This window comes from Rana temporaria, chromosome 8, assembly GCF_905171775.1.
Source record: "Rana temporaria chromosome 8, aRanTem1.1, whole genome shotgun sequence".
NCBI lineage: Eukaryota > Metazoa > Chordata > Amphibia > Anura > Ranidae > Rana > Rana temporaria.
The window spans coordinates 185,365,490-185,380,409 of NC_053496.1; the positions used below are offsets into that span (position 1 = coordinate 185,365,490).

The window sequence follows — 14,920 nt, forward strand, 5'->3', positions numbered from 1 at the left end:
GAGTCGGCAGGAAATAGAGAGAAGACATTGGCAGCAGAGGAGGCAATAAGATCTTATTTATTTTCGCAGATCAGGATTGGGAGTTCTAGAGGATGGGGGAGGCTCTGGAGAAGTCTCAGAGGTGAGCATGGGAGGAGGTTATGAGGGAGATAGAGAGCAGGAGGTCTTGGGAGGAGGGGACGGTTTGGGTGATAAATTGAGATGAAATTGGTGATGTAGCTCGGGGCAGAACTGTGGATGGCTTTCTATGTGGTTGTTTATATATATATAATTTTGGGATTGGTAGAGAGGGGTGGAGGACACTGAGCGGTTGGTAAGGTGGATGAGTCTGGTAGCATTCATGATAGACTGAAGGGGGGGATAGTCTCTGTAGAGGTCGGCCAATGAAAGGGAGTTACAGTAGTCAAGACGAGAGATAAGCTAGTAGTGAAAAATTATGTGCTTAAATAGGATGCTTATTTAACCACTTAAGACCCAGACCAAAATGCAGCTAAAGGACCTTGCCCTTTTTTGCGATTTGGCACTGCGTGGCTTTAACTGACAATTTCGCGGACGTGCGACGTGGCTCCCAAACAAAATTGGCGTCCTTTTTTTCCCACAAATAGAGCTTTCTTATGGTGGCATTTGATCACCTCGGCGGTTTTTATTTTTTGCGCTATAAACAAAAATAGAGCAACAATTTTGAAAACAAATACAATATTTTTTACTTTTTGCTATAATAAATATCCCCCAAATATATATAAAAACATTTTTTTTACTCAGTTTAGGCCGATACACATTCTTCTACCTATTTTTGGTAAAAAAAAAAAAAGTCCAAAGACTTCTGAAATGTTTGGATGCCTTTATTTCTAGGGGTACTATGTATCCCATACTAATTCACGTACGGGGAGGGGGGGGGGGGGGTTGTATTATTCAATAACAAACAAGGGAGGTGTCTGGATGGTGACTTTATCATTGTGTGTGTCAGGTTCCTATAAGGTGTCAGCATGTCACTGTCTATTTCTCCATGGAGGAGTGGGAGTATTTAGAAGGACACAAGGATCTCTACAAGGACGTCATGATGGACAATCAGCCGCCCCTCACATCACCGGGTAAGAGGAGATTTTATTGTAAAGGTGAGAGCAGTACGGAGGCTCCACCTAGATCCCCCATCATCTGATAAACACATAGAAACAATGTATTCAGTCAGTGTGTGTGTTTCCTACAGATGGATCCAGTAATGGGAACCCACCAGAGAGATGTCCCCATCCTCTGTATTCCCGGGATTCCACACAGGCCATTATTAAAGAAGAGATAAAAGAGGAGGATGATGAGGATGGAGTGATGGAGGAGTCAGCGTTTTCAAATGGACACAAAGATCTGTACCAGGACACCGTGGTGGAGTCATCCAGCTACAAAAATCCCCCAGAGAAATGTCCAAGTCCTCCTTATTCCGGGGATTCCTCACAGGAAGGTCACAACTATGCAAATCCTAATCAGGTAGATGAGGAACAATCACTGATAGTATCATTAGGATCTGTACATTATCTGCATTGATGTCATTTTTATTCTATATTCAGAGTGGAAACCTGAGAGATTCTAAAGTTGAGGTTAAAGAAGAGATAAAAGAGGAGGATGATGAGGATGGGGTGATGGAGGAAGAACACAAATATCTGTACCAGGACACCATGGGAGAGTCATCCAGCTACAGAAACCCTCCAGAGAGATGTCCCCGTCCTCTGTATTCCCGGGATTCCACACAGGAAGGTCACACCATCCCCCACCATCATCAGGTAGGTGGAGTTGAGGGTCGGGAACATAAAGTGATTGAACACTCTGACATGTGGAGATGATGTGTGGACTCTACAAGAGGATATTTTCTATGTGATCTCACATCATAAATACTTCTATGTTACAGATGTTATTTTCTGCCATTCTGTTGGTTTAGGGTGAAGATCTGATGATCATAAAAACTGAGTGTGACGTAGAAGAGACTTATGTGAGGGATGATCAGCAATATACGGAGGAGGCTGGAATGACGAGGACATTCATAGAGGAGGACACTCCTACAGAGATCAGCACAGGTGACCCATAATATATTCTTCTCTTATCTCTGCTCTGTTACTGCACACTGATTGGTCCAGAGTAGGGCGGGGAGCTGAGTGATATCAGCCAATAATAGGTTGATGATGGTCCCCTCCCTGTACTGATACCCGTCCTGGGGTTCAGCTGGCAGTATTAGGTTGTGTGTCACTCCTAGTTACAGTAGCACAGATATGATAACTAGACATGTGCAATTTATTTGGTTCCGAATTTGTTTTATAACTAATTTTGACAAATTCGTTAATTCCAAAATTGCGAATTTCCGAAATTTCACATTTTGGCTTCTCGAATTTCCTTACTTCGGAAATTGAAAAATTCGGAAATTTCGGAATTAGCGAATTTAGAAAGTTAGAAAATTCAAATTCCAAAAATCGGAAATTCGAAAATTCAAATTGGGAAATGCGGCAGTGCACTAATGTGTGTCTAATGATAACACAGATCGAGACTTTCTTAGGTTGATCCCTCTTCTTCCAGCAGACTTCTAGAAAAATGTTACCATAGAAAAGTGACGGCAGCAAAAGACAGAGTAGAATAGAGTAGTTAAACGAGTCTGTTGCCATAAAACTGTATTAAACGTCTCACTGAAATAAGGACTGACACTAAAACCAATATCTTCTGAAGAGAAAATCCTGCTGCAAGCTCCCTCCAGTGCTGCATATCACCAGCAGCCTAGTCCTATGGTCACTTGTTCTATGGTAAAGGGTCTTTGAGTCTGAACTTTGACCCTCTTGTTTATCAGAGATCACATGACCCAGTGCCTAGGCTTGTGGTTGTGTAAAGAGCACGCCCCTCCCAGTCCCCATTGGTTCCTGCTCTTCTGACAAGGCTGTGTAAATGTAGAAGTGATCTGGGAGGAGGACCAAAGGTTCTTTGATGGGGGGAAGAGTCCCAGCTGGTTGGGACCTCCACAGAGAACATCTCCTCACTCATATCTACCTGATCCAGATGGAATCTTGATGGAAGTGAACTAACCCTCTCATATCTATTGATGATGTTTTTCTATTTTTCCAGGACACGCCATGGAGAAACCCTCAAAGGATCGTCTCACTTTGTCTCCAGCTTGTAAAATGGAAGATGAGGACATCACGGGAGATTGTGGAGGAGAAAAGACAATGAGCTCCACTATGGATGGAGGACTTCACAGTGTGGATAGACCATGGAATCCCTCCGATTTCGAGCAACCCCGTACTGTGAGGGGTGGGGCCGGGATTCAGGGAGAGGAGACATTTCACTGTTCTCAGTGCAGCAAATGTTTTCCTTGTAAATCACTACTCATCATACATCAGATATCTCACACGATTAAGAAGGTGTCTTCTTGCCTTGAGTGTGGGAAATGTTTTTCACAGAAACATGAACTTCTTAAACATCAGAGATCTCACAGGGGGGAGAAGCCGTATTCTTGCCCTGAGTGCGGGAAATGCTTTTCTCAAAAGTCCAATCTTAACAATCATCTGACATCTCACACGGGTGAGAAACCACATCCATGTCCTGAGTGTGAAAAATGTTTTAGCTTAAAATCAATCCTTGTAACACATCAAAGAACTCACACAGGTGAGAAGCCATTTCCCTGCCCTGAGTGCGGGAAATGTTTTTCACAGAAGGCCAGTCTTATTTGCCATCAGAAGTCTCACACGGGTGAGAAGCCATTTTCCTGCCCTGAGTGCGGGAAATCTTTTTCACAGAAGGGCAATCTTATTTCCCATCAGAAATCTCACACGGGTGAGAAGCCATTTCCCTGCCCTGAGTGTGGAAAATGTTTTAGATTAAAATCAACGCTTGTAACACATCAAAGAACTCACACGGGGGAGAAGGCATATCCCTGCCCTGAGTGCGGGAAATATTTTTCAGCGAATTCCTATCTTAAAACACATCGGAGAATTCACACGGGTGAAAGGCCGTATTCCTGTCCTGAGTGCGGAAAAAGTTTTTTACAGAAATCAGACCTTGATAAACATCAAAGATCTCACACGGGGGAGAAGCCGTATTCCTGTCCTGAGTGCGGGAAATGTTTTTCACGCAAGTACGAGTTAAACAAACACTGTAGGTCTCACACAGGTGAGTAGATGTGTCGCTACTTAGTGCGGAAAATGCCCAGAGATCTCACACTGGGAGATATATGAAAGGATATGAGCCATTGTGACTCCATTTTAGAAATAAGTATCCATCTTGTGTAGAACTTATTTATTAGATATTATTCCTCTCTCACACAGATCCCGGTAACCGTTTGTTTATAGAACATAGCTTGTTATTGACCTTTAAAGCTTATCTTATTGTTTTGGAGTTTATAGACAAGATTCTGTATTAGGCACGCATTTCAGTGTATTGTTATGAAAATATGTCTGCATATAACCTTGTTGTTGTACTCTGAGATGCTCTGACCATATTAGCACTTCCACCGGATGTATGACCAGGTTAACCTTTTGAATTATCTTTTCGCTTGTAGAAATATTATATAAAGCCATGAATAAAGATATATTTTTAGATCACTCTTTGAATCGGTCTCAGTGTGCATTTAATGGTTCAGAGTGGTCTCCGGCGCTGTACTGAGTTAGGAGGAACAACGGGGTCACATCGAGGTCGTACTCCACCCCTGCACCCCAACAATATACACCGCAGAAAACATGTGGCTGAGCGCTCCTCTGATCTTCATCATGGAAGAAACATTTGACGCCTTTAGTAAGATTATTTTTTCCCACCTAAAGTCCTCTCTGGCTTATTCTGAGAGGAGGGAATATTACTGGTGGTTGAGTCCCTCTAGCAGTGTAGTCTGATCTCCCCTGATCTTCAGCAGAAGCTTCATAGGAAGACATCCTGGTGAGAGAGACTCTAGATATGGATGAGAGAGAAGGGGAGATCACATTACATTACAAGACTGACAATTTCAATGGTCATCAGCCTGCACAGGCAGCTTAATTTCCTTGGAGAGTGCCACCTGCTGGCTGAAAGTGGAACATTTCTTATGTAGCTGATAAAAATGTAAATACAATCTCACTCTTGTGTCTTTAGAAGTTTTGTTTTACCAGGTTGCCCCTTCTCATAGATCTCAGGACGTCTGAAGGAGACTCCAATGATAAGTACATAGACCCGTCTATCATTCCTCCCGTAATTCCTCCTTCGCACCATCACCACCTCCATCCACATCACCATCACCACCTCCAACCACATCATCATCACCACCTCCAACCACATCACCATCACCACCTCCAACCACATCACCATCACCACCTCCATCCACATCACCACCTCCATCCACATCACCATCACCACCTCCAACCACATCACCATCACCACCTCTATCCACATCACCATCATCACCTCCAACCACATCACCATCACCACCTCCATCCACATCACCACCTCCATCCACATCACCACCTCCAACCACATCACCATCACCACCTCCAACCACATCACCATCACCACCTCCAACCACATCACCATCACCTCCTCCATCCAAATCACCATCACCACCTCCAACCACATCACCATCCACATCACCATCCACATCACCACCTCCAACCTCATCAACATCACCACCTCCATCCACATCACCTCCTCCAACCACATCACCACCTCCAACCTCATCACCACCTCCAACCACATCACCATCACCTCCTCCAACCACATCACCATCACCTCGTCCAACCACATCACCATCACCTCCAACCACATCACCATCACCTCCTCCATCCAAATCACCATCACCACCTCCAACCACATCACCATCCACATCACCACCTCCATCCACATCACCATCACCACCTCCATCCACATCACCATCACCAACTCCAGCCTCATCAACATCACCACCTCCAACCTCATCACCATCACAACCTCCATCCACATCACCATCACCTCCTCCAACCACATCACCATCACCTCCTCCAACCACATCACCACCTCCATCACCTTCTCCAACCACAACACCACCTCCATCCACATCACCATCACCACCTCCATCCACATCACCATCACCACCTCCATCCACATCACCACCTCCATCCACATCACCATCACCACCTCCATCCACATCACCACCTCCAACCACATCACCATCACCACCTCCATCCACATCACCACCTCCAACCTCATCACCACATTCGTCCACATCACCATCGCAACCTCCAACCACCTCACCATCACCACCACCAACCACATCACCATCACCTCCTCCAACCACATCACCATCTCCATCCACATCACCATCACCACCTCCATCCACATCACCCCCTCCATCCACATCACCATCACCCCCACCAACCACATCACCACCTCCATCCACATCACCATCACCACCTCCATCCACATCACCATCACCACCTCCAACCACATCACCATCACCCCCTCCAACCACATCACCACCTCCAACCACATCACCATCACCACCTCCATCCACATCACCATCACCACCTCCAACCACATCACCATCACCACCTCCATCCACATCACCACCTCCATCCACATCACCATCACCACCTCCAACCACATCACCATCACCACCTCCAACCACATCACCAAACGTCTGCATGTCTATGTCCATCAGAGTCCCCCCATTATATCAGTATCCGCTATCCGAGTCTCCCCATTATATCAGTGTCCCCAGCATATTTTTCACCATTATCAGTGTCCCCAGCAGAGTTTCCCCCATTATCAGTGTCCCCAGCAGAGTTTCCCCCATTATCAGTGTCCCCAGCAGAGTTTCCCCCATTATCAGTGTCCCCAGCAGAGTTTCCTCCATTATCAGTGTCCCCAGCAGAGTTTCCCCCATTATATCAGTATCCGCCATCAGAGTCTCCCCATTATCAGTGTCCCCAGCATATTTTTCACCATTATCAGTGTCCCCAGCAGAGTTTCCCCCATTATCAGTGTCCCCAGCAGAGTTTCCCCCATTATCAGTGTCCCCAGCAGAGTTTCCCCCATTATCAGTGTCCCCAGCAGAGTTTCCCCCATTATCAATGTCCTCAGCAGTTTCCCCCATTATCAGTGTCCCCAGCAGAGTTTCCCCCATTATCAGTGTCCCCAGCAGAGTTTTCCACATTATCAGTGTCCCCAGCATAGATGTCCCCATTATCAGTGTTCCCAGCATAGATGTCCCCCATTATCAGTGTTCCCAGCATAGATGTCCCCATTATCAGGGTCCCCAGCATAGATGTCCCCATTATCAGTGTCCCCAGCATAGATGTCCCCATTATCAGTGTCCCCAGCATTGATGCCCCCATTATCAGTGTCCCCAGCATAGATGCCCCCATTATCAGTGTCCCCAGCATAGATGTCCCCATTATCAGTGTCCCCAGCATAGATGTCCCCACTATCAGTGTCCCCAGCAGAGTCTCCTGTACATGTGCAGTATGTGTGCAGATTAATGCCCATTTTACGCTTGCCTGTACAATCCTATTTCTTCACTGTAGGAGCCGACTTCAGCTCTCCTCCACCTTCCGACTCCCGCCCACTGCTGCACATGCAGGCTGTAAGTTAGAAGGATTCCTAATGTAAACAGTGGGCGGGAAGCTAGGAGGACCATGCTGATGATGTTCTCTCCTAGCAGCCAATCCTCAGCACAGCAATCAGTCCCTAATGGACAGTTGGGAGCTATGGCACAAGGCCGTGCTCAGACTATGAGATGTTTCTTGTGGGTGCAGTTCCTCTGAGCTCCACAAGGTGGTGATCTCACTTCTACCCAGACAGGAAGTCTCTATGGATGACAGGAAGTTATGTCAGGTATAATTAGGAAGTTCCAGGTGAGAGGTGAGTCGGCAGGAAATAGAGAGAAGACATTGTCGACATTGGCAGCAGAGGAGGAGGTAATAAAATCGTATTTATTTGCGCAGATCAGGATTTGGAGTTCTAGAGGATGGGGGAGGCTCTGGAGAAGTCTCAGAGTTGAGCATGGGAGGAGGTTATGAGGGAGATGGAGAGCAGGAGGTCTTGGGAGGAGGGGACGGTTTGGGTGATAAATTGAGATGAAATTGGTGATGTAGCTCGGGGCAGAACTGTGGATGACTTTCTATGTGGTTGTTTATATATATATAATTTTGAGATTGGCGGAGAGGGGTGAAGGACACTGAATGGAGGCCAGTGGATAGATTGGTAGAGAGGGGTGGAGGACACTGAATGGAAGCCAGGGGAGGGATTGGCAAAGAGGGGTGAAGGACACTGAGCCGTTGGTAAGGTGGATGAGTCTGGTAGCATTCATGATAGACTGAAGGGGGGATATGCTCTGCGGTGGTCGGCCAATGAAAAGGAGTTACAGTAGTCAAGACGAGAGATAAGCCAGTAGTGAATTTGTTGATTTGAGGTGTCATTGGTTAAGAAAGGGCATATTTTGGGGGAGGAGAAGATGGGTAGAGAAATGAGAGTTTAGAAAGAGAAGACACTATAGTGGAAAGAGTGGTAGAGGGAACATATTACAGGGAGGACAGAGTAGTTGTCAGTCTGGGAAGAAAAAAGCTGGATGGGGAAATACAGGTTCACCTGCAGTCTGTCAGGAGCTCTGTTTGTAGATGTCGTTTTGTTTGTGCCTTAGATAAATGATGTGCTTAAATAGAATGCTTATTTAAAAAATAATTTATTGGTCTACAGGGAAAACGGCATAGATCACATGACCAGTGAGGATGGAGGAGGACCGGACTCGCATTACTGAGAAGATATTAAACCTCGCCCTGGAGATCATCTACCTGCTGACCGGAGAGGTGAGGAGGATTCTGGGAGGTCACATGACATCACTCTTATCTCTATTAATAAAACACAGACCTGACCGGAGAGGTGAGGAGGATTCTGGGAGGTCACATGACATCACTCTTATCTCTATTAATAAAACACAGACCTGACCGGAGAGGTGAGGAGGATTCTGGGAGGTCACATGACATCACTCTTATTTCTATTAATAATACAGACCTGACCGGAGAGGTGAGGAGGATTCTGGGAGGTCACATGACATCACTCTTATCTCTATTAATAAAACACAGACCTGACCGGAGAGGTGATGAGGATTCTGGGAGGTCACATGACATCACTCTTATCTCTATTAATAAAACACAGACCTGACCGGAGAGGTGAGGAGGATTCTGGGATTCTAACATGATATTCCTATTGGTTCTCCAATACAGAGATTTCCTCTTGTGAAGTCAGGTGATCATATGACCATCACAGTGCCTCCATGTGACTCCCTAAAACCTGAGAGACACAACATGGAGAAGATTCTAGAAGTCACCAAGAAGATGATGGAGCTGCTGACAGGAGAGGTGAGGAGGATTCTGGGAATTCTGGGACATTATCCAGTAACAGACAAGGGGTGTGTCTGGATGGTGACTGTATCATTGTGTGTGTCAGGTTCCTATAAGGTGTCAGGATGTCACTGTCTATTTCTCCATGGAGGAGTGGGAGTATTTAGAAGGACACAAGGATCTCTACAAGGACGTCATGGTGGAGAATCAGCCGCCCCTCACATCACCGGGTAAGAGGAGACTTTATTGTAAAGGAGAGAGCAGTACGGAGGCTCCACCTAGATCCCCCATCATCTGATAAACACATAGAAACAATGTATTCAGTCAGTGTGTGTGTTTCCTACAGATGGATCCAGTAATGGGAACCCACCAGAGAGATGTCCCCGTCCTCTGTATTCCCGGGATTCCACACAGGAAGGTCACACCATCCCCCACCATCATCAGGTAGATGAGGAACAATCACTGATAGTATCATTAGGATCTGTACATTATCTGCATTGTTACCATTGATGGCATTTTATTCTATATTCAGAGTGGAAACCTGAGAGATCCTAAAGTTGAGGTTAAAGAAGAGATAAAAGAGGAGGATGATGAGGATGGGGTGATGGAGGAGTTTCTAAAAGAACACAAAGATCTGTACCAGAACACCATGGGAGAGTCATCCAGCTACAGAAACCCACCAGAGAGATGTCCCCGTCCTCTGTATTCCCGGGATTCTACACAGGAAGATCACACCATCCCCCACAATCATCAGGTAGAGGAGTTATGCGACTGACACACGAGTGGTTTTCCCGTCGGAAAAAAACCCGATGAGTTTCCCGACTAAATTCCTCTCAAGCCTGCCTTGCACATACACGGTCAAACAAAAGTACGGTGAACTTTTGACTGCCAAGAACGCGGTGACGTAAAAGACTACGTTGAGCCGACAAATTGAAGTTCTATGCTTTTTTCTATGATTTTTTTCCTGATGGGGGGGGGGGGGGGGGGAGCCTGCTCTCTTTTTTTCTGGCAGTTTTTCTATGGGAAAAAGTCAGATGAGGCATACACGCCGTCGGGATTCCCAACAAAAAGCTTTCATCTGAGTTTTTCAGACGGGAAAACCGGTCGTGTGTACGGGGCATAAGAATCACTGATCATTATATTTTATACACAAGCTTTTTTGTTGTAATTCATTTATTTATATATTTAGAGTGGAAACTTCAGCGATTGTATAGTTAATGAACAATATAAGGAGGAGTATGGAGTGATGATGGAGCTTTCTGAAGGACACAAGGATATGATGGAGCCACCTAATACCAGGAACCCACCAGAGAGATGTCCCCGTCCTCTGTATTCCCGGGATTCCACACAGGAAGGTCACACCATCCCCCACCATCATCAGGTAGGTGGAGTTGAGGGTCGGGAACATAAAGTGATTGAACACTCTGACATGTGGAGATGATGTGCGGACTCTACAAGATGATATTTTCTATGTGATCTCACATCATAAATACTTCTATGTTACAGATGTTATTTTCTGCCATTCTGTTGGTTTAGGGTGAAGATCGGATGATCATGAAAACTGAGTGTGACGTAGAAAAGGCGTATGTGAGGGATGATCAGCGATATACGGAGGAGGCTGGAATGACGAGGACATTCATAGAGGAGGATACTCCTACAGAGATCAGCACAGGTGACCCATAATATATTCTTCTCTTATCTCTGCTCTGTTACTGCTCACTGATTGGTCCAGAGAAGGGCGGGAGCTGAGTGATATTAGCCAATAATAGGTTGATGATGGTCCCCTCCCTGTACTGAGACCCGTCCTGGGGTTCAGCTGGCAGTATTCGGTTGTGTGTCACTCCTAGTTACAGTAGCACAGATGTGATAACTAGACATGTGCAATTTATTTGGTTCCGAATTCGTTTTTTAACTAATTTTGACAAATTCGTTAATTCCAAAATTGCGAATTTTCAGAAATTCCCCGCTCTTCTGACAAGGCTGTGTAATTGTAGAAGTGATCTGGGAGGAGGACCAAAGCTTCTTTGATGGGGGAAGAGTCCCAGCTGGTTGGGACCTCCACAGAGAACAGCTGCTCACTCATATCTACCTGATCCAGATGGAATCTTGATGGAAGTGAACTAACCCTCTCATATCTATTGATGATGTTTTTCTATTTTTCCAGGACACGCCATGGAGAAACCCTCAAAGGATCGTCTCACTTTATCTACAGCTTGTAAAATGGAAGATGAGAACATCACAGGAGATTGTGGAGGAGAAAAGACAATGAGCTCCACTATGGATGGAGGACTTCACAGTGTGGAGAGACCATGGAATCCCTCCGACTCTGAGCAACCTCGTACTGTGAGGGGTGGGGCCGGGATTCAGGGGGAGGAGACATTTTACTGTTCTGAGTGCAGCAAATGTTTTCCTTCTAAATCACTACTCATCATACATCAGAGATCTCACACAGGGCAGAAGCCATATTGCTGTCCTGAGTGTGGAAAATGCTTTGCAATAAAATCGAACTGTGCGAAACATCAAATAACTCACACGAGTGAGAAGGCGTATTCCTGCCCTGAGTGCGGAAAATGTTTTTCACAGAAATCATACCTCGTTAAACATCAGAGATCTCACACAGGGGAGAAGCCGTATTCTTGCCCTGAGTGCGGGAAATGTTTTACTCTCAAGTCCCATCTTAACAGCCATCTGAAATCTCACACAGTTGAGAAACCACATCCCTGTCCTGAGTGTGGAAAATGTTTTAGATTAAAATCAGTCCTTGTAACACATCAAAGAATTCACACGAATGAGAAGGCCTATTCCTGCCCTGAGTGCGGGAAATGTTTTTCACGGAAGCAAACTCTTCATGCACATCTGAGGACTCACACGGGTGAAAAGCCATATTGCTGTTCAGAGTGTGGAAAATGTTTTACACAAGAATCCAACCTTCTAAAACATCGAACAAGTCACACGGGGGAGAAGGCCTATCCCTGCCCTGAGTGCGGGAAATATTTTTCAGCAAATTCCTATCTTAAAATACATCAGAGAATTCACACGGGTGAAAGGCCGTATTCCTGTCCTGAGTGCGGAAAAGGTTTTTTACAGAAATCAGACCTCGTTAAACATCAAAGATCTCACACGGGGGAGAAGCCGTATTCCTGTCCTGAGTGCGGGAAATGTTTTTCAGATAATTCCAGTTTTTATAAACATCAGAGATCTCACACGGGGGAGAAGCCGTATTCTTGCCCTGAGTGCGGGAAATGTTTTACTCTCAAGTCCCATCTTAACAGCCATTTGAAATCTCACACAGTTGAGAAACCACATCCCTGTCCTGAGTGCGGGAAATGTTTTTCACGCAAGTACGAGTTTAACAAACACTGTAGGTCTCACACAGGTGAGTAGATGTGTCGCTACTTAGTGCGGAAAATGCCCAGAGATCTCACACTGGGAGATATACACCTCAGAAAACACGTGGCTGAACGCTCCTCTGATCATCATCATGGAAGAAATATTTTGACGCCTTTAGTAAGATTCTTTTTTCCCTCCTAAAGTCCTCTCTGGCTTACTCTGAGAGGCGGCAATATTACTGCTGGTTGGGTCCCTCTAGCAGTGTAGTCTGATCTCCCCTGATCTTCTGCAGAAGCTTCATAGGAAGACATCCTGGTGAGAGAGACTCTAGATATGGATGAGAGAGAAGGGGAGATCACATTACATTACAAGACTGTCAATTTCAATGGTCATCAGCCTGCACAGGCAGCTTCATTTCCTTGGAGAGTGCCACCTGCTGGCCGAAAGTGGAACATTTCATATGTAGCTGATAAAAATGTAAATACAATCTCAATCTTTAGAAGTTTTTGTTTTACCAGGTTGTCCCTTCTCATAAATCTCAGGACGTCTGTAGGAGACTCCAATGATAAGTTCATAGACCCGTCTATCATTCCTCCCGTAATTCCTCCTCCGCACCATCACCACCTCCATCCACATCACCATCACCACCTCCAACCACATCATCACCACCTCCATCCACATCACCACCTCCATCCACATCACCATCACCATCCACATCACCATCACCATCCACATCACCATCACCACCTCCACCCACATTTCCATCACAACCTCCAACCACATCACCACCTCCAACCACATCACCACCTCCATCCACATCACCACCTCCATCCACATCATCATCACCACCTCCATCCACATCATCATCACCACCTCCATCCACATCACCATCACCACCTTCAACCACATCACCATCACCACCTCCAACCACATCACTACCTCCATCCACATCACCACCTCCAACCACATCACCATCACAACCTCCAACCACATCACCACCTCCAACCACATCCACATCACCACCTCCATCCACATCACCACCTCCATCCACATCACCATCACCACCTCCAACCACATCACCATCACCACCTCCATCCACATCACCATCACCACCTCCATCCACATCACCGTCACCACCTCCAACCACATTACCATCACCACCTCCATCCACATTACCATCACCACCTCCATCCACATCACCATCACCACCTCCAACCACATCACCACCTCCATCCACATCACCAACCACATCACCATCACCACCTCCATCCACATCACAATCACCACCTCCAACCACATCACCATCACCACCTCCAACCACATCACCATCACCACCCCCATCACCATCACCACCTCCATCCACATCATCATCACCACCTCCATCCACATCATCATCACCACCTCCATCCACATCATCATCACCACCTCCAACCACATCACCACCACCACCACCTCCAACCACATCACCACCTCCATCCACATCGCCATCACCAACCACATCGCCATCACCAACCACATCGCCATCACCACCTCCAACCACATCACCACCTCCATCCACATCACCATCACCACCTCCATCCACATCACCATCACCACCTCCATCCACATCACCACATGTAAGTTTCGAGGTAGGGCCTCCATGCACCGGACTTTTTTCTAGCACACCCCACAGATGCTCAATGGATTGAGATCAGGAGAATTTGAGGCCAAGTCAACACCTCAAACTTGTTATTCTCCTCCAACCATTCTTGAACTTCCGCTGACATCAGGGAATACTGTTTCCATGAAGGGTTGTACTTGGTCACCAACAATGTTTAGGTAGCTGGTTAGTCTGCACCCCACTTGTCAGCTTCATGTATTACTGTGATACATGAAGCTGACAAGTGGGGGTCTGGGGACAGTAATAAATTAGGCTGACAAGTGGGGGTCGGGGAGACTACATTTTTTATTGCCCCCCCCCGGGCTGGGCCCCACTTTGTCAGCCTCATTTATCACTGTACTGTACCCAGCAGCCTTAGTGCCCCGACTTGTCACCTGACCCGGCTGCTCCAAATTAATTTGCTCACCTTCTAAGCTGGCTGCTGGACTTGTCTTGTGTGGTGAGCGGTTGACTGAGCGCTGGTCTATGTTCGTTCCCTGGTCCAGGCTGCAGACAGTCAGGTGGCTCGGGCCGCGGAACTGAGGAGGAGAAGTCGGGCAATGAGCTGCGCAGCGGGACTCGGGTTGGGCACTGGGCAGCCACCTGCAGCTTCTAGATGGCATCAGATTTGTGTGTGACTCGTGGT

At 46.4% G+C, this 14,920-nt stretch overlaps 1 protein-coding gene and 1 long non-coding RNA gene across 2 annotated transcripts in view; both read left to right on the forward strand.

The window, feature by feature from the left end:
* Positions 1–3,096: 3,096 nt before the first annotated feature.
* Positions 3,097–14,920, forward strand: part of LOC120910620 (zinc finger protein 850-like) — a 32,559-nt gene continuing 20,735 nt past the window's right edge. Inside the window, exons 1-4 of the mRNA XM_040322374.1 lie at positions 3,097–4,142; positions 9,711–9,749; positions 10,842–10,977; positions 11,470–12,681. Coding sequence (XP_040178308.1) covers positions 3,102–4,142; positions 9,711–9,749; positions 10,842–10,977; positions 11,470–12,681 — 2,428 coding nt within the window. The 5' untranslated portion in view covers positions 3,097–3,101. The remainder of the gene's footprint in view (positions 4,143–9,710; positions 9,750–10,841; positions 10,978–11,469; positions 12,682–14,920) is intronic.
* LOC120909680 lies at positions 7,801–9,227 on the forward strand. Its single transcript, XR_005741341.1, has 3 exons — positions 7,801–7,883; positions 8,662–8,771; positions 9,189–9,227. It is a non-coding gene; the product is annotated as an uncharacterized LOC120909680 (long non-coding RNA).